General features: G+C 40.8%; 1 protein-coding gene across 1 annotated transcript; it reads left to right on the top strand.

Moving 5' to 3' along the window:
- Positions 1-1,426: 1,426 nt before the first annotated feature.
- On the top strand, positions 1,427-20,142 carry LOC139991342 (homeobox protein unc-42). The gene is made up of 6 exons (XM_072011321.1): positions 1,427-1,922; positions 6,021-6,148; positions 7,058-7,165; positions 16,397-16,579; positions 17,685-17,784; positions 18,972-20,142. Exons 1-6 carry the CDS (start codon positions 1,703-1,705, stop codon positions 19,076-19,078), a joined length of 846 nt encoding a protein of 281 aa, XP_071867422.1. The 5' UTR covers positions 1,427-1,702; the 3' UTR covers positions 19,079-20,142.
- Positions 20,143-20,374: the final 232 nt, after the last annotated feature.

Genomic DNA, 20,374 nt, shown 5'->3' with positions numbered 1-20,374 from the left:
CGTGCGTCTCTCGGGCAAACGAAACGTTTCTTTTCTCCTTTCTCCTCGCTTTCTTTCCCTTTTGTCTCTCGTTCGTCGGGTCGACCGCAACGTCGCTGGATTCTCCGAGAACATCGTTGGGATTCGACGCTACGACGCTTCCCCGTGAACATTGGCGCACCCGCACGCAAACTTGGATCAATCGGATCGTCAAAAGCAGCCTACCAGGATTTAAGATCGATAAGAGTACGCTGTCGCTCGCGATCACGAAAGGACGATATCGCCATCTCTACAGCTATCGCAAGTTACTAACTGGCAGCAAGACTCCGGAGGATAGTGATCTTGTATTTGCAAGACCAACGCTCCGACGAATACGTAAATATCAGGATAGAGTTTCAAACGTGAAATTAGTGTACTTCTGGATGATTTCGCAAACCGAGCAAGGATCCCGATTACTCTTACACGTTACAACCTTGGGGATAAAAAACTGTGAAAATCGTTGGGGAAACGATTGCTGGAATTGGAAGGATTCACGGTCGAAACGAGATTAGTTTCTGAAAAGTGTCGCCGATATTGTGTTAAAGAAGTGAAACTCTCGAATATGTGTGAACGGAAATAACTGTTTCTAAAATTACCAAAATTACCAAGATCACCAAGTTACCTTTATACGTCCACCAGAGACTACGCGTACTTTAAAGTCTCAGAGAACGTACCTCTGAATTCTTGCTCGCAAGTAAACATCGCGATCGTTGCTTCGAGTCACCAACGAGTCGACGCGTTGTCACGTAAATATGTGATTTCGCGAATCGAATCGAACGCTCGAAACGTCATAAACACATGTTGGTACATGTTTGAAAATTCCAATTCGAACATCGGTGTACAATACCGTATCGCTTAAAGACGTAACGACAGACGTCTGAACGAAAGATCGTTCCTAAAAGCAACTAACGAACGATCGCCCCGGAAAGGATCGAATAAAGAATCGAAAGATCTCTCAGCGCGTTCAAGCGAGAAGCTTCGTAGAACGTAAGCAACTCGAAAGCTGCAAAGAAAAAGCTTCCTCGTCGGATGTACTCTCGTCTATATCCAAGAACGTAAAATTCATACGCAGCAGGTCTGTCGAGAGAATTTCCTAATTCCCTTAGCGTAGGATTCCTCGCTGCAAAGAATCGAAGGATCTGGTATCGGAAATCATGACCAATCTGCGTTAAGAGACTTAGAAAGCGAGACTCGTCCGTCGAAGGAGTCGACGAGTAAGATAAGCGCACGACGAGCCTGTGTCAGGACATTTAGATAACAGGATCGACCCTTGGAAGGGATCGAGGGATAGGGAAAAATCTAGGATTTCGTGGAAACAGAGAAGAGAAGAGTGCGAAAGATCGGAAAAAATCGATCGTGGTTCCGCCTCTAGAAGGGGAACGACAGAGGATGTCTTGGTAGGTTGTGAAAGAACAACAGGAGCACTTGGTACGAGAGACCTCAACAAGGTCAACCCGGCATCACCCTGGCTAACGACCTGTCTGGAGGTACCGGGGGTCCCGGTGCAGGCGGCGTCGGTTCCGTCGGGGGCACCTCCGTCGGCGGTGGCGGCGGTGGCGGTTCATCGCTCCCGACGACCGCCCTCAGCCTCGATCATCAGCAGTTCAACATCTTCCCTGCGATCTTTAGCAGGCAGTTGAACTTTTCCGCGGCGGCAGCTGCGAACTGCGGTCAAAACAAGCTGATGGACGAACTGAGGCCGAATCTCGGTTTGCTCGGCGTCGGACTCGTCGAGAACGAGAGCTTCCACTTGAATCACAATCAAGAGAAGAGGAAGTGTAGCAGCACGAGCTCGAACGAGCAAGATTTCAGCCTCTACGGGGTTCACCAGGGTCTCGAAGCAAGCCCGCCGACACCAGCCGCGACGCCTGGAAGGAGCAGCGTCGGGGCTACTTCTTCCGTTGGTGAGTATCGCTCTGAATTCACTCGTCTTTCCATTCTGTATATTTCGAGTCGCCCACTCGTTTCACGGCCGACTCGGACGTTTAAGTAAAATATTTGGAGAACGATCATCCAAGCGATACACACCGATGCTTAGAAGACGCTACGTATTCGCGCGCTTGCTTATGTTCGGAGCATTGGGTTTAATAAAAATTTCTATGGAAAACGATAGATACATCGATGAATTTTTTACGCAACGAGGATAAATCTTTAATCTTCCATAAGAGGATGATAAATATTTAGCCACTATGTATCTTACCAGCATTCGTTTGCTGTTACTACAAATCGGCTAAAGTGTCCGGATACTTGTATGAACGGTAGCGTATAACACGATCTTATTTGGCTTGACGTTATTTCAGAACGATCGCGCGTTTGTCTGTTTCCTCTAATCACGAACGAAAGAGATACAGACGTTGAGGATGATTTGGAGGTAAAAATGGGCAACGTGTCATCTCGATATAGATGAATTTTCCGCTTGTTGAGCCTCGAGTACACACGTACGTCGACGATAAGATCGGTTATAGTGTTGACAATGGGGTGCAGGACTAGACCATATGGTGGTACCTGTTCTATAGGCTATTATTATGTGCTCGTGGGGTTTCAGAGAGCTTAGCACCAAGGGTGTGCTAATGGGGTTCACTCGAATCGTTGGATGTAGACGCGTGTCGAGTCTTGTCATCGAAGCGAAATGCCGAACAGAACTCTGTCTTTCTCCCTCTTGCTATAAATTGACAGTAACTTGTACTTAGTGCCAGAATTCAATGTAGTCCAGCTGTTGGCTATCATTAACGAGTTCAACGTTTTTCCATCGCGGAGTAGAAGATTTCACGACAAACTGGTCGTTTCTAGTTTCGTTTTTACCAGATAGTTAAAACGAACATGCAACGTGCATAATTTGCAATGCGATCTCTTTCCGATGAATCTCTGAGGATCAAATCAATTACAGAGTTGAATAACGATTCTGCGGAAAGCCAAAATTTTCATATCACGAAAATACGACCGAACCACGTACGGAATTCGTTCGTACATCGGCGCGAGTTATGACAAATGTTCCGTTTAAATATTTAGTATCGTCGTTGCGTCGCGCGTTTGAAACGCCGACGCGAATTGAAAATCCCGCCGATGACGCTCTTACGCTTTTCGAATGCCGAAGACATTCTTGCAAATTGGAATTCGCCACCGAATTACGCCAATTTACGGTAATAAAGTTATGGACGAATCATTGGTAAGACGATGGGTGCGGGAATTCAATAAGGGTAGAGAAACTGTATGCGATCGTAAGCGTTGGTGTCGCCCGTCTCTCGTTACAGTGAAGCGCGAGAACGTGTTTGCGACTTTATCGCAAACGATAGACGCGTCCAACGAGCCAGATTACCATCTTTCTTGCAAAACTTGAAAAGTTTTTGCCTTTATAACGCTTCACAAGAAACGATGATTTAGAGGACTGCGTGGAGCGATGGTTGTGTGAACTGTGACGTCGGAGGTCTATGACGAAGGTATACAAAAGCTCGTATAACATTACGCTAGCGTTCAAATAAAGCTGGTGGTCTTGTTGAAAAATATATGGCATATATACCAAAGTTACAAACAAAGAGAACTTTTCAAGATGCATTTGTATCGTTGTTACTTGGGAACTGTTGTTATTCGGGATCACATTTTGGACGATGTTCGTGGAACGTAGAATTCTCTAACAAACCATGCGAGCGATCGGATGCGTCTGTAAATATCGGAAGGGTGGAAAATATTAAAAATAAGATAGGAGGTTCAACAGGTCGCACGGTAAAATTTTATTACATTTCTGCGGATCTTATTATTCGGTAATGACTTTCGCGCGATGGGTCCAATTTAAGTGGAGAACGTCCAGCGTTTTGTTTTTTCCCTTGAAGGTCAGACTTTTCAGGAACGAGATGAAACTGCCGTAGTATTCTAATGCAAATGAAAACTCTGCAACGTTCAGCTAAGCGAAAGAAGGGAGGAAAAAGAAAGATGGAAGAAGGGAAGCGGAGAAAGAGAGAGAAACGGGGAGGGAAAAATTAATGTCGTTAACCCTCTGCGTCCTCCGCGGCATTAAAAGTACTCGAGCGATGGTCTTTCGCGCGATTCCCTAGCCCCTTTTAATACGCGAACCCGCGAAATTTCTCTACTACAAACGACGGTTTCCGTTTCTGTTTTCAAAAAAGACGATTTAATATTACTACCTGAACGAACTTACCGAAAGTCAGCTTCTCCTACGGACCATAGAGTTTCTCTGCTATTTACTAGACATTTTATATAGCAATCGCATTTAACGCGATCGTTGTATAAGTATCGGAATGTGTTAAAACATATAAATTGTCCCTTTTTAGTTGAAACGTCTTAACTAACGTTTTTCTCGCTTTTTGAGATACGTTGAAATTCGTTTGGTATGTTTCGTTAATACGTTCGTAAAAACGAAATCCGAGAGTCGTAAGTTGTAAAAATTCCGTAGCATCGAGGGACAGAGATTTGTAATTGGAGGGAGAATCGATCGAAAATGTTGCCAGCGACGGAATAGCTTTTCGCGTTAACTGGAATTTGGTGGCAGATGCCGATGGAAGACAGCTGCGAAAGCTGCAGGGATCTGCCTTATTAATAATCCCATAGATCGTGTCATTTGTCAGCTCGTTCACCTTGTTAAAATCGCTGGTAATTATTTCGAATACAGTATTCTGCAGGGATAATAGTCGTAGAGCTACCGTAACTACGATGGTTCTTCCTTTTCCAATTATTTTGATCCGTGATAAAGGTAGCCATTTGCTTTAGAAAATGGAAAATAAACGAGGGTTTGATTTTCAACGATAAAAGAATGAAATTATTTTCTCGGAAGAAAAAGTAAATGTAAGAACGTAAATGTAAGGTTTTCAGTCATATTTTTCGCTTTATATTCAAGACGCGACGTCCAAAGGAATTTTGAATAATATCGAGCATGTTTCGTTATTTGTTGCTATTTCAACTACTTCTTTCGACATATTATACATTTTTTACATTTATGCTGTAACATCTTACATCTCGCATACACGAGAACTTTAGTATCTTTCCTTAGTCTACTACTTCTGTCGCACCTGGTCGAAAATTTGTTGTCATGGTTAATGTCTATGGTAATATCGGAGTAGATGGAAAATTGACGTAATCGCGACACCTGTTGTTGCCATAAGCGAGTCATCGTTACGCGTTGTTCCATAATCGCCAAAGGTCGTCGTTCCAACTCTCGGCTTCTTTCTTCTTACCTCGATCGCCGAGCGTTTCTAACTAGTATCATTATACCAGCGTAAAGTTTCGTGAAACGTACAACGATCAAAATCCGTACCAAGTATTCACTGTCAATTTACAACAAATAAGTATATGAAATAGACGCTGCCATCGTGTTAGTGGTTTCGCTAAGAAACAGATCATAACGCGCAGATTTGCCTCGTCTTCTGGCTGAACTTGACCGAGTTTCACTGTTCACCGGGTAACGGGGCAAGGTATGTAAAGTGGACAGCATTCATCCTTGAACATTGAATCAGCATGTAACATGATTAGGTCATTAACGCCCTAACCAAGTTAGCATAGTGCGAGGGACTTCGCTCGCCACCGTTACCCCGACCGTACGTTCGTATGTTCGTTCATAAAGCCGATACCGTGAAACAACCAAGACGAACGCAGACTTCTACATCGAGATTGCAACCTCGTGTCAATCGTTCTCACGATTCGTACGCGGTTCCTTAGCCATCGATGGTTACGACGTACATTATCGAAAATATTCCGACAGTTTTCCTCCTTTTTCACGGGATATAATTTAGCAGAGAGTTACGGATAAAAAGGTTTTATTTCGTTGTCTCTTGTCGCGACAGCTACGCAACGAAATATTACGACACGATAAAGTCGATTTTTACGAGAGCTAAGATGCAATAACAAAATCAGTGTTTTTATTAACTGGAACTTATGGGACTATTCTTCCGTTGTTGCAGCAAGTCTTTGTCTTCGAACGGTTCAATTTTCGGAAATGAATTTTGATAGGTCGACTAAATGAAAACTAATTTAATTGATTTTTCCAATTTCAGGCGCGGAAGGAGCTTTTAAAAAGTTAAAACCCGACCCTTGTGCTTCGAGTCCTCACATCGGCCATACACCTACCACCGCCAGTTGTCCAACACCCGCTCGACGACGGCACAGGACCACTTTTACGCAGGTTTGCTCTCAACTTTACATCAACTCCACGTTCACGCGCATAAGAGAAAAACGTATATATTTTCGAAGTTTCCGATCTTTTCTCGCGTACAAAAGTTCCTAATTAATTACCGTTGCTATCGGGTGCGTACGAAGCGCCGTTTTCTCAAAGAGATCATTACCTGCGCGTAGTTTCTTCAACATATCGATACATTTAATTAAAGTAATTTCCAGTATCATGCCACATATCTTTTCAATGATCATTCGGTTGGTTATTCCAAATACCCGAACAGACCAACGCATGATTATTTTAAAATAACGTCTAAAATAAAATCGGAGATATTCTCAAATAACATTACGTATTTAAAAATTATTTGCTAAAGTCGTTTGAGAAATAATTAATTTTTAAAGCGGCGTTAGTATTTCACGCGGTGCTTTACACACAGAAAATCGAATTAATTCGTTTGAAATTAAATAATTTATTTGTCACAATATGGAATAAATTATTCCTTATTTACTACTATGTTTATTTGTTATTTGATTTTGATCGTGATAATAGATTTAGCAGTAACATTAAAATAAATTTGACAAAATTTTAGTTCAGATCCGAGCCAGATCGGATGACATATCGTTTAAACGCGCAATCATTTTCCAAATATTTTCTCGAAACAATGCCCAAGCCTGATACGATTTTCTACTTAAGGTTTCCCCTAATTGAAAAGAATCGATTCGTTCGTTGCACCGTTTTTCGCGACTGTCTGCATCCATTGTTACGATTCTCGGTAGCTGGATTATTTACGGATAAACTCGTTACACATATTTCGATAACGAAATTTCGATTACCTCGATCCCCGAGATCTTTCGTGTAGCGTTCAAATTTCCTGCCGGTAGTTCAGATCGGCTTCACTACGGCCTTCCAATTGTTTCGCAGGAGCAGCTGGCAGAATTGGAATCGGCATTCGCAAAATCTCATTATCCAGACATATACTGCAGAGAGGAATTGGCGAGGTCCACGAAATTGAACGAGGCTAGAATTCAGGTGAGTATCGTAGCTTTGTAACGAAGAAGAAACAGAAAACATAAGAAACTACTCGATTCGCTTTCTCTTAAGCATTGAATTTTTCGAACGATTGATCTGAAATTGGAAAAGGATCAGCCTCGTGGAATCGACTCGGATATTTTGTAGCTATTAGCGTAAAATCATTTTCGCCTTTAATTCACACGAACCCCTATAATTGCCATTTCGAGAATTTATTTTACGGATAGAAATTAACAAAAAGAAAAAAACTTGAAAACTCAAAGGTTAATCAAGCGAATTGCATCTTGTAGCGACGCACGTTTCCTTCGAAAATTTGTTCCTCGATAATAAAATTCGACGATGTATCCCACGAAATTTTCTCCCCATTTAGCTTCCGATGGTCTTCAAAAAAATTTGACGCGTTGTTTCTCGCGAAACGTTACATATATTCGTATATATATTTTCTGCGCGTCGATCTTTTTGGCCATGAGTCATGCAATAATCGAATCAAAGACGCATGTAGGGTGGCAAAATGAAATTACGCGCGCAAATGTCGATCCAAGATACCCTCGAGTCTTTCGGGGGGTTGCAGAGTCAATCAGTGGAAACGGAGGCGTTTCGGACAAACTTTCTGATATCCACTGTAAAATAGGGAAATAGCAGATACGGAATTATCGATATCGACGAAAGTTAGGTTCGTAGCTTATTCCAGACTAGGGGAAATTTTGTTTGAAACGATGATGAGAAAAAGACGACTCGAAACGACCAACTTTTCAAGTGTTTTAATATTTTTATCTTAGAGATAACACAGAGGAAGCATCTCTATTCCGAATATTAAACGGACAGAAAATAAAAGGATAATAAAAGGAAATTTCAAAATATTTAGCGCATAATACAGTTTCAAATTTATTTTTCCCGAAAGTGAAGCATCGTTTGGAAAAATTGTATTCTACATTTTTTACTTGTTTTCAAACGTTAGTTAGTTCAAACTCCTCGAAATTAGCCAGATCGAAGTATACTTTGTCAAATCTTCAAAGTCGATTTTTCCGAAAACACAGCCAGGGGCGAAAAAATATTATACCAAATCCTTTTCTTATTTTTTCGCTCCCTTTGTCTTAGAATCATCGACCGGCCGGTTGTACTGCGATTATTCCCCGGCTCTGCGCTTCTCGTATCGCAGTGAACGCGTTAACATATCCAAGTATGGTCAACGATTTCTTAAAAATATCGAGAAAGTAACGCAGAAAATATGTTTCAGTTTATAGTTGAGTTATTCGGAGCACCGTACTTTGGCGTGCCACTGTATTTCGCGATGCAGTGACCGAAATTTCCATAAAGCCACTGATGCTTTTTGGTAAAATTGTATAATTATTTCGTTCTAACGAGCTTCGTAACCATTTTGGGGAAACCAGGAAAGAAACGTACATGTACATGGATCGTAGCGATAGAAGTAACGTTGATTTAAAAAAACACGTAGAAATATAATTTAAGAGAAAACAAAAAAGGCGAGGTTTCTACAGAGCCACGCGCTTTTTCGATAAATAAAATAAAAACTGACGATAATTTCTTCGCTGTATCCATATTAATAGTTGGTACAATTGGCATTTTTTCAAATTACATCGAAAATGCAACTCGGTGTTGACAAAATCAGATTTTGTAACGTTTCTTTACCGATAGACGCCTACGGTTCGTTTACCACCTTTGATAATTCGCTAATGCGATTATATCGCTCGCTATTGATACAATAACTTTTCTCCCAAATATTCCCCGAAGATTTTCTATGGGATTCAAATCCGAGGACCAAACTGGTCGTGTTAAAACCTTGTACATTTTTTTGATCCAGCCACTATTTCGTGCGAAGCATTGTCGTGCTGGTAAATGAAACTGTTATTCTTTCTGTGAACGATACTGTAAACCCCATCTCTCTACATATATACGTTCTTTTTTCTAGTTCTCTCGAAATGCCATCATACACGAACTTTTCACTGGAACGAAACGATTATAAGATTTCACCAAAAAAAGAAAAGACATACCGACCGTATGGAAATAATCGACACGTAAAATATCAGCCACCGTAGCCTTACGTATCCACGTGAACGCGCTTAATCGCCTTATCAAGGAACGCTAACGATCTACGTTTAATCGACGAGTTGCGAAAGAAGAAAGGGTAAACGTTCGATACGAGCGAACGCGTCAGCTGGAAGATGAAACGCGACAGATTCGAGGGTAGTAGTGCGGTTTTTGACAACGTTAAAGAATGGACAGGATGGAGAGGACTCCGGCGACTGTAGCTGGGCAAAGGATTCGCGTTAGCTGGTGCAGAGCCGCCGCTGGCCCCTCCGAATCCTGGAGCGGTACATATTAAAACAGTCGCCAGTGCGTTTCGCTCTTTTGATATATAATGCAGGACGGTGTTGTTTGAGTTAAAAGCCCAGGAACCGCGGTGACTTAACCCTGTTAAACTGCGATGCCAAGTAAAACGCGGTTTGCTTTGCTTTTACTCGTTGGTTATAATCCATGCACAAAGTGTCCACCAGGCAGGAAGTGGCTTCACCAATGCGGCGGAGACTTTCGAACGCGTTCATTTGCCGGCCTCAAATGTAAAAGTATCCAAGCCGGTCTTGAAACGTCGTTTCTAGTCATTAACTTTTGAAACATCGATGCACCGACCGTTTCCGCTAATTTCTCCGTTCGATGTTTTTTTCAATCGCTCGCAGCTTTTCCCGTTACCAGCATCCCTTCGCGACGGTTAACGTCGAACAGATCGTAAATAGAGACGACGGATGGAAAAACACGATAAGCAAATCGTCGATGCTTTCGGATTCGACGGATTATTCTCGTTTTTTAACCGCGTTACACCAAGTATCGTCGTTTTTATCTTTTTTTTTTTTTTTTGTTTCTTTTTCAGATATCGAATGGCGTTAAAGTCTCTGTTTGATTTTTTAATCGTGTTCGCGAACGTAGGAATTAGTATAAACGTCCACACAGACTACCCATCGTGCTCTGTACGTTGTCGTTTCTATCTGATATTTTCAGCGAGATAGACCGATAAGGTTGCTCCTAAATTTAATCCTCTTTTCCGTTTAAACGCGTCACTGCAAATTTATAGATAACATTCACGATTCATTGATCGTTCCTTCGCGAATATTATACGTAGGTATTTTTAAGAACGGATGGAACACGATAAACCATTATACGCTATTTCTTTTGGGATTAGGGAAAATAAGAGCATAAAGTTAAATGGTAGAATTACAACTTTACAGTGGAGTTTCAACTTGGATTAAAAGTTCGCTAATCGAATTTCACAGTCGAATGAAAGTACACGTTACGTTCTGTATGTATATCTAGCGACGAATTTCTCGTCTATAGCGTCTACGATATTTTAAATTGCTGCGAATATCGTTCCAGCGTACGTTAGAACCGACTGAACCATCGGTTTCGAAGACTCAGAGACGTCCGAAATTACTCGACGTCCTGTAGCTGGATCGAGAAGGGACGATAGAAACGTAGGAAGAATATCTCCAGCCAAACGAACAACAATGAAACAAATAAACGAGTTTCAGGTTGGTCGAATTAATTCGAACGAGCCTTTGTTCTACGCTGTTAAACCATTGAAAAAGGAGAAGGTTTCTGCGCTTCGTTAAACAATTGGGAAAAGAAGTTGGAAATTATCAGGGAACGCGCGTTTCTATTTCATTGAAATATTCGATGCTACGGAATTCTTTGAAGGCTGCCGTGGTAGCTACGGCATTTTGTATTTTGGAAGATGGCGACACGCGAACAGGGTGCTCTTGGATGAAAGAGAAATAGGTAGGGAACGGCGGTGGCAAAGTTGAGATGAGTTGGGAAGGAAGGGTGGTTGGGTGGCGCTGTACCGGAGGCTGCCATTATATCTGAGCCGCCATTTTAAATTGAATTTTCTCCACCCTAGATAGATCTGAAACGTCTCGGCCTTGCCGAGGTTCTTCCTCCGTTGCGAGACGAGCAGTAAGAAGATGAGGAAAAGTAGAGGGAAACCGTACGAAGGGTACCAAACCCCCTATGGCTCGGCTCCCTATCTTTCTCTTCTCTTCTTTTCTCTTTTCTTCCCTCCTTTTCTCTTCTCTTGTCTCGTCTTGTCTTTCCAACCCCTGTTTCGCGATGGATACTCCACGTCTTCGCTATCCTGTCCAAATGCTAACGGCAGAATTTTGCCTAACGAGGAACGCGAGGTGAAACACGCGAGAAGGTAGAAAGCTGATTGCAATTTAATCGACATTTTCATACTGGCGAAAGAAAATCAGTTGGACCTTTTATACGTAATATTTATTTTGGACGATGAATTCTCGTATTTATGTTTATATAAGTAGACTAGGGATATTTATGGAAATGCGCGTTATCATGGAAATAATTAAAGGAGACTAGAAACTGCGCTGAGATTTCTGTCACGTGTTATACGTTATAACGAGTACGCCTTATTTTAGATATTTTATACACACGTTACGCGTATTCTATGCACTTTCGCGCGATCAATCCTCTTATTTTTCACGGGAGAGCGATTTTAAGATGCGATAGCTGGTCGACCGATCACGCGTTACCAAGAAACTCTCTTTTTATTGATAATGGTAATACGGTATAATGATAACGGTTAAGAAAAAGGATAGCATCGTGGTAAGAGAATAATTCTCGAATCACCGCACAAGAAATCCCATTACCTCGAGGAAAAAGAAAGGTGAATCCGAGACCCGATATTAAGTTAGCTAAGTTTTCATTCGACCTTTTTACTTCGATTCGACTTCCGATCGAAGCCTACCTAGTGGGCGTTTTACGAGAAAATTGACTTCCTATCTGAGAGGAAATAAGAAAAACTGACGAGCGAAATAAAAAATTACCAACGTACATTCCTCGTTTTATCATCGGACGGAATATACCTTTTTAGATCGCTGCACTCCGAATGAAACTCGCGTTTACGTTTATTATTTTACGGTTTCTGGTCAAATCATTCACTCGCTCGCGAAATATTCTTCCTTTCTCTCTCCAACAATGATTTGTACATCTTTCACGCGGAATTACGAATCTATCAGTTTTAAGATACTTTTATATTTCTAAGAACATCGCGAATGTTCCGGTTAAAAAAAAATCTCGATCTCGACGAACATACGGAACAAAGTAAACTTCTCGTTCTGATATTTAACGAATAAGACAAATCTCTACGTTACATCGGCATTTTTTAAGTCCAGAAACGTCCAGAAAAATATATCGCAAACAGCCGCGATCTAATTATCGAGACGCGCTGTAGTTTCGGCATGATCTGACGAAGAAATGTAAAAATCGAAAGATAGAAGACCCGCAGCCTACGATCGACGAACGTTCGTTCGACAAAGTGTACGTGTACGCGTGTTCTGGTACGAGGGAATAAAAGTAGGCGATGAGGCAAGAAGAAAGTAGCAGTAGGTATATTTTCTTGCAGAGAGTAATCCATTATCTCGGGATCCATTTTCTGTCTCTGTACGTGGGTTAGCTATCAGAGTACGGAGTGTATTCTCTTAGGTATACAGAAGGATAGTTTTCTTGGTCGTGGTTCTCAAAGTAGCAGACATTTTGAGCTGTTCTCTACCCTTGAGGGAGAGAGAACTGCACTTTCGCTATCCCATCTTCTGGCGCTATCTTTCTCTACGGCAGAACATAGCTGGGCGGAGAAAGGGAGGATTGGAGAGCACGGTTATTGAATTACCAACTCTTAGCTTTCCAGTTCTTGTAGGGTACGCGCCTTAAGGGACGCGCGCAAGTATGTTCGCAAAAAGCTCTTTCAGAGGAGTTGCAAATAAAAAGAGCGATCCGCGTTTACGAGACCTAGTCGCTTAAACGCATCCGTATATTTATCTACGGATAAACATACACGAATTACCTTCCTTTCGACCGATTTGTTCGATGCCTTTCACGGATCAACTTTCAGCGACGAGTCGAACGGTTTTCAGGCAGACATAATCCGGTGTAATTAGATTTTTCGTAGATGCTTACGTAGAGATTATACAAAGTTCGCGATACGTTTGTTTAAATCGTATAATTCTGAACGCATCGATCCATGCAATTTGTTGTTTCTCGTGTAAACGTATCGGACTATTCGCGTTGGAAAACGATCGATTTAGCAGATATTTTGATCGTGATACAATTTATCACGTAAGAGACTCGATTAAAAGATACCTGCGAAGGTATTAAAGAAGCAGGAGTAAGATAATCCAGTTTCGCGCTTTTAGCATTTCGAATTACTTCTTCTTTTCGATTAAACCAATATTTTTACAAATATGACGCGAGAAATAACAATGGGGACGATTTACCGGGTTTCATTATCGATCTTTTTTTTTTTTTTCAAGATATTCACAAACGCTTTTTGCCGATACGTTTGATAAATACATCCAGCGGTACTAATAACGTTTAGAGCTACCATTTTTATGGATTCGAGGCCTGTTCTATTCGCAAGCACGTATTAACCTGCGTGTGTGTGTGTGTGTGTGTGCAAAGTGAAATGTCGTTATATTTGCTGGGTAATATAATTTGCAGCGATGCATACTCGAATACTTTGAACTTTGACTTTTAGATCGGAGCTCTATCATAGAGTAGTACATCGCCATAATCAAAAATAAAGGCCTTAAAAAGGAATAAACGAATCGCAGTACTTTTTGACGCGCGGTATTCTCGAACAGAATGCTTCGAAAATCTACGTTTCGATAGAATATTTCGATAGAATGTATCGTATCAGAAACGTATACAGTACGAATAAAATTATCGCCACGGATTCTGTAAAATTCTGCGTTTTCCAAAAAAAAAAAAAAAAAAATGCTATTCTTTGTTTCATCTTCTCGTAAGATATATAACATTTATGGCTTTTGGAAATATACATATGCATGTCGTTTACGTATGTACAAACGTACATGGCGCAAAGTCTTATTAAAAATTGATAAAATACGAAACCGATAGAAGACTCGCAGTAACAAGAAAGTGAAATTTGTTACTCTGGAAATTCATATATATTTCGTGTATAACCCGAAACAAGATATTTAGAACTACGACGAATCAACTCTTAAATCGATAAAGTCACAAATCGATCGACGGATTATTATTTTAATAGTACAGGATCGTAGTTGGTTAAAATCGTGTACATTATTATAGATGGAATGTAAAGTAAAATTATTCTTTGTTACGGCATTATTATTTTTAACGAAAGTTTCTCTTCCTTCCGTCGACAACTACGACAACTTCGATGCGAAACTAATGACTCAGGGTGACACGTAAATTCAAATTATTTCGGATGCAAGTATCTTTTGTGCAAGTGCAAATCGGCTCATGTGCCATGAATTCAAATGCGGGTCGCAATTGGTTATGCGTGGTGCTTCGCTTGTTCCGTGATTTCCGTATGTGCAGTTTAAAATGATGTAGGTATAGCCAGATATACACGTACGTATACACGCGCGTCCCTTTTTGAAATTATCGATACAATCTCTTTGCCTAACAGCCGATACATTGTGTTCCAGATTTAATTCACAAAAGAATTTATATCAATCCAATACACGATGGTAATGACATTTTACGAATAGTTCGTCGACTGTCTTTTTAATAATAGAAAGAGAAAGATACTGGCGCAGCGACGGTTTAATATTTTTTCATCGTAGCGTCTGACGTCTCATTTCGAACAGTCGCGTTTTATTTCTTACTTTGTACAGGTAAAAATGCAATCGATGCAGCATGGAAAATATATATAAAAATATATAGGACTTATGTTTCAGCGTAATTTTTGTAGTACGATGCTGTTTTGTTTCGCTTAGCGATTGATGAAATACTTCGAGTCAAAATTCGACTCCGTAAACTCGCACAGCTAAATGACCATCGCATTGGACTTCTTTCGTTCAGCTCCCGTTCGTCGTAAACTATAACTTTCCTTCTTCTTTATCTCTACCAACGGTGCTCCGAATTTACACCCACAACGGTGGAAAATCCACGGTATTCAAATTGCCCGACAATTTTTCGCCGGGCAATTCCATTGCTTCCATTCTATCGTCGTACGTTCTCGCGTATCTTCTGCAGCCCTTTGACCCACCTCTTACGGACACCGGAACATCATCGGCGCGGATGTTTTCGCCAGTTACGCTTCGAAAACTACGTATCGTACTTCCATCGAGAGAAAGAGAAAGAGAGAGAGAAAGAGAGAGAGAAAGAAATAGACAAGAAATACGCGAAGAGAGAAACGGACCAAAAAGAGACGCGATACGGGGGAGCAGCAAATCAGAAGGAAATAGAGAAAAATAACGGAAGAAAAAAGATACGAAACAAGTAGAGAAAACCAGGCTTGATCGAGCCACCCTCGTGTGTCACTCGTTTCGCCATGCGATAGCGTGCAAGAACGAGAGAGAAACCGAGAATGAGAGACTATAGCTGTGTGTATGCGTACGTGTGTGTATGTGTGTGTATACGAGTGTACGAGGGAGACAGCGAGAAGAGGAGGAGAGACGGTGCACAGTAGAAATGTCGATAAAACATGTTGGCCAATGAGGAAGCTTGGAGTGACGTCACAGTCGTGGCATTGGCCAATCAGGAGGCACTGGTAACATCACCACGAGGGTGGAAACAAGTCAACCCCAACCAGGGGAGAGGCTTTTCTCTTTCTGGGGGTTGCTTGGAAAAGGGTCGGTTGGCAGGGAATCGCGAGAACCCGGAAGAAGAGAAGAGAGGGGAAACGAAGAAGGAGACCATAGGGTGGAAGGGGGAGAGGGTGGTAGGGGGTTGTAGGCGTGATGGAGGGTTGAGAGGGCGATAGAGGGTTCGAGGGTGGCGGTTGGAGGTTCGGGGATTCGGTGTGCATGCCGGGGAGTCGCTGGTGGCGGTTCAGGCAACCCCCAATATGGGTTTACTAATCCCGCGAAACAATGGAAATTGCCCGATGCAAAATGGCGATAGATAAACTACTCTACCTCGGGGAGAGTCCGAGAAAAGCGGGAATAGCTCAGCGACCGACGATATAGAAGAGAAATGCCCCCTGTTCCCGCCACCCCCTCGTTTACAGTCTGATTAACGCGTTCTCATAGATTCGATTCGAGAACGCGAGTTCGAACGTACATATTTTCGAAACTTCTAGTCGGCTCGTCTAACGAGCTCGTTCGTCTCTCGCTGTTACACCTTTCGCGAACATTAGGAAAACGTTAGTACAATACTTTACGTTTTACTCGGGTTTCCGAAGAATTTTTGCTAAATTCTATCGAACTTTCTTCGCACCGGTAGGTCTGGTTTCAAAATAGAAGAGCGAAGTATCGGAAGCAAGAGAAGCAACTTCAGAAGGCCCTGACTCCGATTCCTGCTTGCCAAGGTGCCATGATGAGGAATATTTATCCAGGTGCCAGCAGGGGTTATCAACCGTATCCTCATCCTCACAATAGCATAAATGGAATAAACCGCTACCCTCAGGCAAGTCATTCGTCTCTAAAATATTCATCCGTAATTTCTTTTCAGATCTCTCGCAACGATCGATGGTTTTATCTTCTTATAAGTTGTACAAGGTGTTGCAGGCCTTTTTCCGCGAAACAGTGCCATAAAATATCTTACGACTAAAAATACGAAATCACGAAGATCGACAGCGCAGATGCTCTGTTGAGAGATTAGAAGAAAATTATTATGCTAATATCGCTTTGCGAAAAGAAACCTGAGACACCCTTCGTGTAGATCATCCGTCGAAACATCCGTTCGTTACCGTTGAAAATTTTCTCAAAATAGTTTTACACGGTTTCACGTACGCTAAAAACCGAGATATTAGGCATCGATACGTACGCGATAAAATACGAGTAACGTTTCAAGGTGTGTAAATCAATCGTCACGTTTCAATCGCGATATAATTCATTATATTTTTATCGTATTTACGTATATCAAAAAAAAAAAAGAAAAAAAAGAAAAAAAAGAAAAAAACGAAAATCGTTAACGCTGACAATGGATGCGTCACGCCTACCAAGCAACGTATCGTATCCCTACGAATGAATTCGATGCGTTTCTCGTTAATGATTTTAACCGAGGTATTAAATTGAAGTGCACCTGAGCGTGCGTCCGGCGCATCGCTATCGGTCGATGTAGCTAAATTGCATTTCGACTGATTAGTTGGGTCGGACGGATTACCGAATGCCTACCGGTTTAATTAAGCCAATAATTCGTCGAGCGTATCGGTTTGCCGATAAAAAAGCTTCGAGATCCTCTTAATCGATCTTCGAAGTCATGTTTGACGTACCACGATAAAATTTACCGATACTTGCTCCGATCTTTTTTCATCCGTTATCCTTTCTAGCTTGTAATTCCTCTTCTCTGTATTAATCTAAACTTAATCATTCCACGATAACAAGTTTCCACCATTTCGTGCCCTGTACGTTGATTTTAAACTACGATCTTTCGAACAACAAAGTTTGATTTTATTTATTTCGAAGAAGAATCGACGAATGCCCTTTAAACGATACGACGAAATTATACTATCGTATTTTCCTTGTGTAACGAGTAGTTAATTTATACATGAATTTATGTTTACATGTAGATGAGTACGACGTCCTATCCAAGTATGACACAACCATTTTCTATGTCACATTCAGCGTCGAATATGTCTGCAGTTACTGGTATGAGACAAGATGCGATGGGTGAGTTCACGTGATCTCTAACTATGCACTATTCGAATAATAGCCTGTTAATCGATTTACGATTTCATTAACTCGCGAGTTAATTTATAATTAGAAATATTTTACTTCGTAGTTGAAGCGAACCGGCGTTATATCCAAACGTTGCACGCTCTACCCAAATACGAACAATAATCGTTGCAGAATTAATTCGTATAATCAGAAAATGTATTTGGTTTAATTCGAAATTTGATTTGCTGTCGTAACATTACCATCGATGCTATAGATTTATCGCTGTTACGTGTCCAATTACAAAGTGTAGCATTTGCAGAAATATAAAAGAGGGAAAGGCTGAAAAATATTAGAACCGATTCGATTCTATAGAAATGAAAACATCTGTTTGTTTTTCTTTTTCTTTTCGTAATTATCATAGGCGTTGGCCTAAAGTTATTAAATGACTTGGTAAAACGTTGGACCGGAAATAACAGGAATCGGACATCCGTACGAACGTTCGTTCGTTCGTTCGGTCCAAGACGTTCTCTCTATTTCCGCTCGAATGCCGTCTTACATCATTTCCGGCGCAAGATGGAATATCGCTTTAAAATCGAATCAAGACTATTCGCGAATTGGCTGCCTATGCCGGTGTCCGTGTTCGAGTTTTCGCTCGGTATAGAGCGTAGGTCCTCGGAGAATATCTCTGGCTCTTATAACGATTTAACGTCTTAATGCGATAACAAATCGGCCGATTAACGATTACGACGAACCTCCTGGAAAAGTCATTAAATCGATTCACCGGATTGCTTTCTTAAGAGAAAAGAAATTTACTTTCGTTCGTCGGGCTGTTTCCGATGGGAAAGGGTGGATGGATATCTCATTGTCGGTCTTCCTTTTTCGCGTTAAATCGAATGGCTATTTAACTTATTACAACCGATCAATAAATTCTTCGTATTAAAAAGATAATATTCCGCGCGTATATCGTTATCTTACATTGGCGACAATTATTATCGCCATAATTATTGCCATTGGTGACGTATAAAAACTATGGAAAGGAAAAGAAGACGATTTCCAAACGATTTTAACGTTCGATCTTGTTATCGATCAACTCCGTGTTTCAACGAAAATTACCCTTTTGTTTTGCTTTGCTTTCGGAGCTAAAGATAAGAATCTGCGGGCTGAATCAATTTATCTATTAATTTATTACTTGGTTTCAGGCATGTCAGCCGAGGACGAGTGGTACAACAAGAGCATTTCCGCTCTAAGAATGAATACGGCTCATCATCCCAACCTCGCTGCGCCAATGTTGCAATATCAAACATAATTGTAAACATTATACGAGTGAATCAGATGAAATCGTTACGATATATATATATTTGACTGCATATCTTCATTCAGGCAACTTAGCACCGCTAAAACGTGTTGTCAAGAGGAGACGAGATTATTTCTCGACACTATGAAGTACATTTAAGAGAACAGTGAAACGAAATCAAATTAACGCGAATCTCGTGACATTTTGCACAAAAAGAGACGAAAAGTCGAATTTACGATAGACACGAAACAATATCGTGTTAAACGGTTTAACATCTTACCATGATTATTCGTTCATTAATGTTATGATAGAAAATCATCAGCTCTGACTATTGCGTTTCAGTTAATGAGATATGATCTCTAACATTTCGTCGTAACGTTAATGATATTTCGACAAAAGTAACTTTGTTAATATCATTTGGTATTATTGGTAAAAAGAAGTAACAAATATTATTCATGTGCGGCGTTATGCATACACACGGATGATATGTATAATTTCATTAAACACACATATTCGCGCATAACGTTATAATTATTAGTGAAAATGATTATGTATGTACAACAATTTTCTATTATTCTGTACAAAGCGTGATATACATATTTCGATCGAACTTTCGATTCTTAAATTATGCGATACATGTCCGTAGGATCGGAAGGATTTCATTTTTCGTAACGATAGTAGAAACGCATATTGCCGCGTAAAGCAGTTTTGCTTTTATCCGGATCTGTCCGGATTATTTCTAAAATAGCGATAAAACGTGTTCTTTTGTTGTTTGTTCGTTTTATTTTTACGATATATAGTTTCTTTCCAACGCTGATAAAGGCAAAGTCAGCGACTAAATGAATCGAACTTGTATTTCATCTTTTCTTCCTTCCCTATCTTTTTATTCTCCTTTTTCTTTTTTGACACAGCACGCGCTACGCATAACTAACAATTAGAATAATCAATATGCACGCAGAGTGGAACTCGATACGCGCACAGTCCACGTAATCTTTTTGTTAGTTTCTTAACAACGATCCAAAACAGTTTCGTTAACAGAGGAGATTGTAAATAAGGAAGAGATACGTATACAGTGTAATCAACAGATATTCTAGCATATGCGATTTTTCAATGTCCTTTTAAAGATATAAGCATACCTAAACTTAGTGGAATATTAGGTATTGATTTGTGTGCTTATGTTGGCCAGAGTTTTAAATAATCGGGATGAGAGACGAGGATAACTGACAATGTCTTGCGTTTGAAATTTGAGAGACGCCAGGGGCGTCTAAATAAATAATTACGTCAATTTCTATATAACAGTTCCTTTTT

Source organism: Bombus fervidus, chromosome 10 (assembly GCF_041682495.2).
Source record: "Bombus fervidus isolate BK054 chromosome 10, iyBomFerv1, whole genome shotgun sequence".
Taxonomy (NCBI): domain Eukaryota; kingdom Metazoa; phylum Arthropoda; class Insecta; order Hymenoptera; family Apidae; genus Bombus; species Bombus fervidus.
The sequence above is the reverse complement of the archived record's forward strand: the minus strand, read 5'-3'. Positions and strand labels throughout refer to the sequence as shown.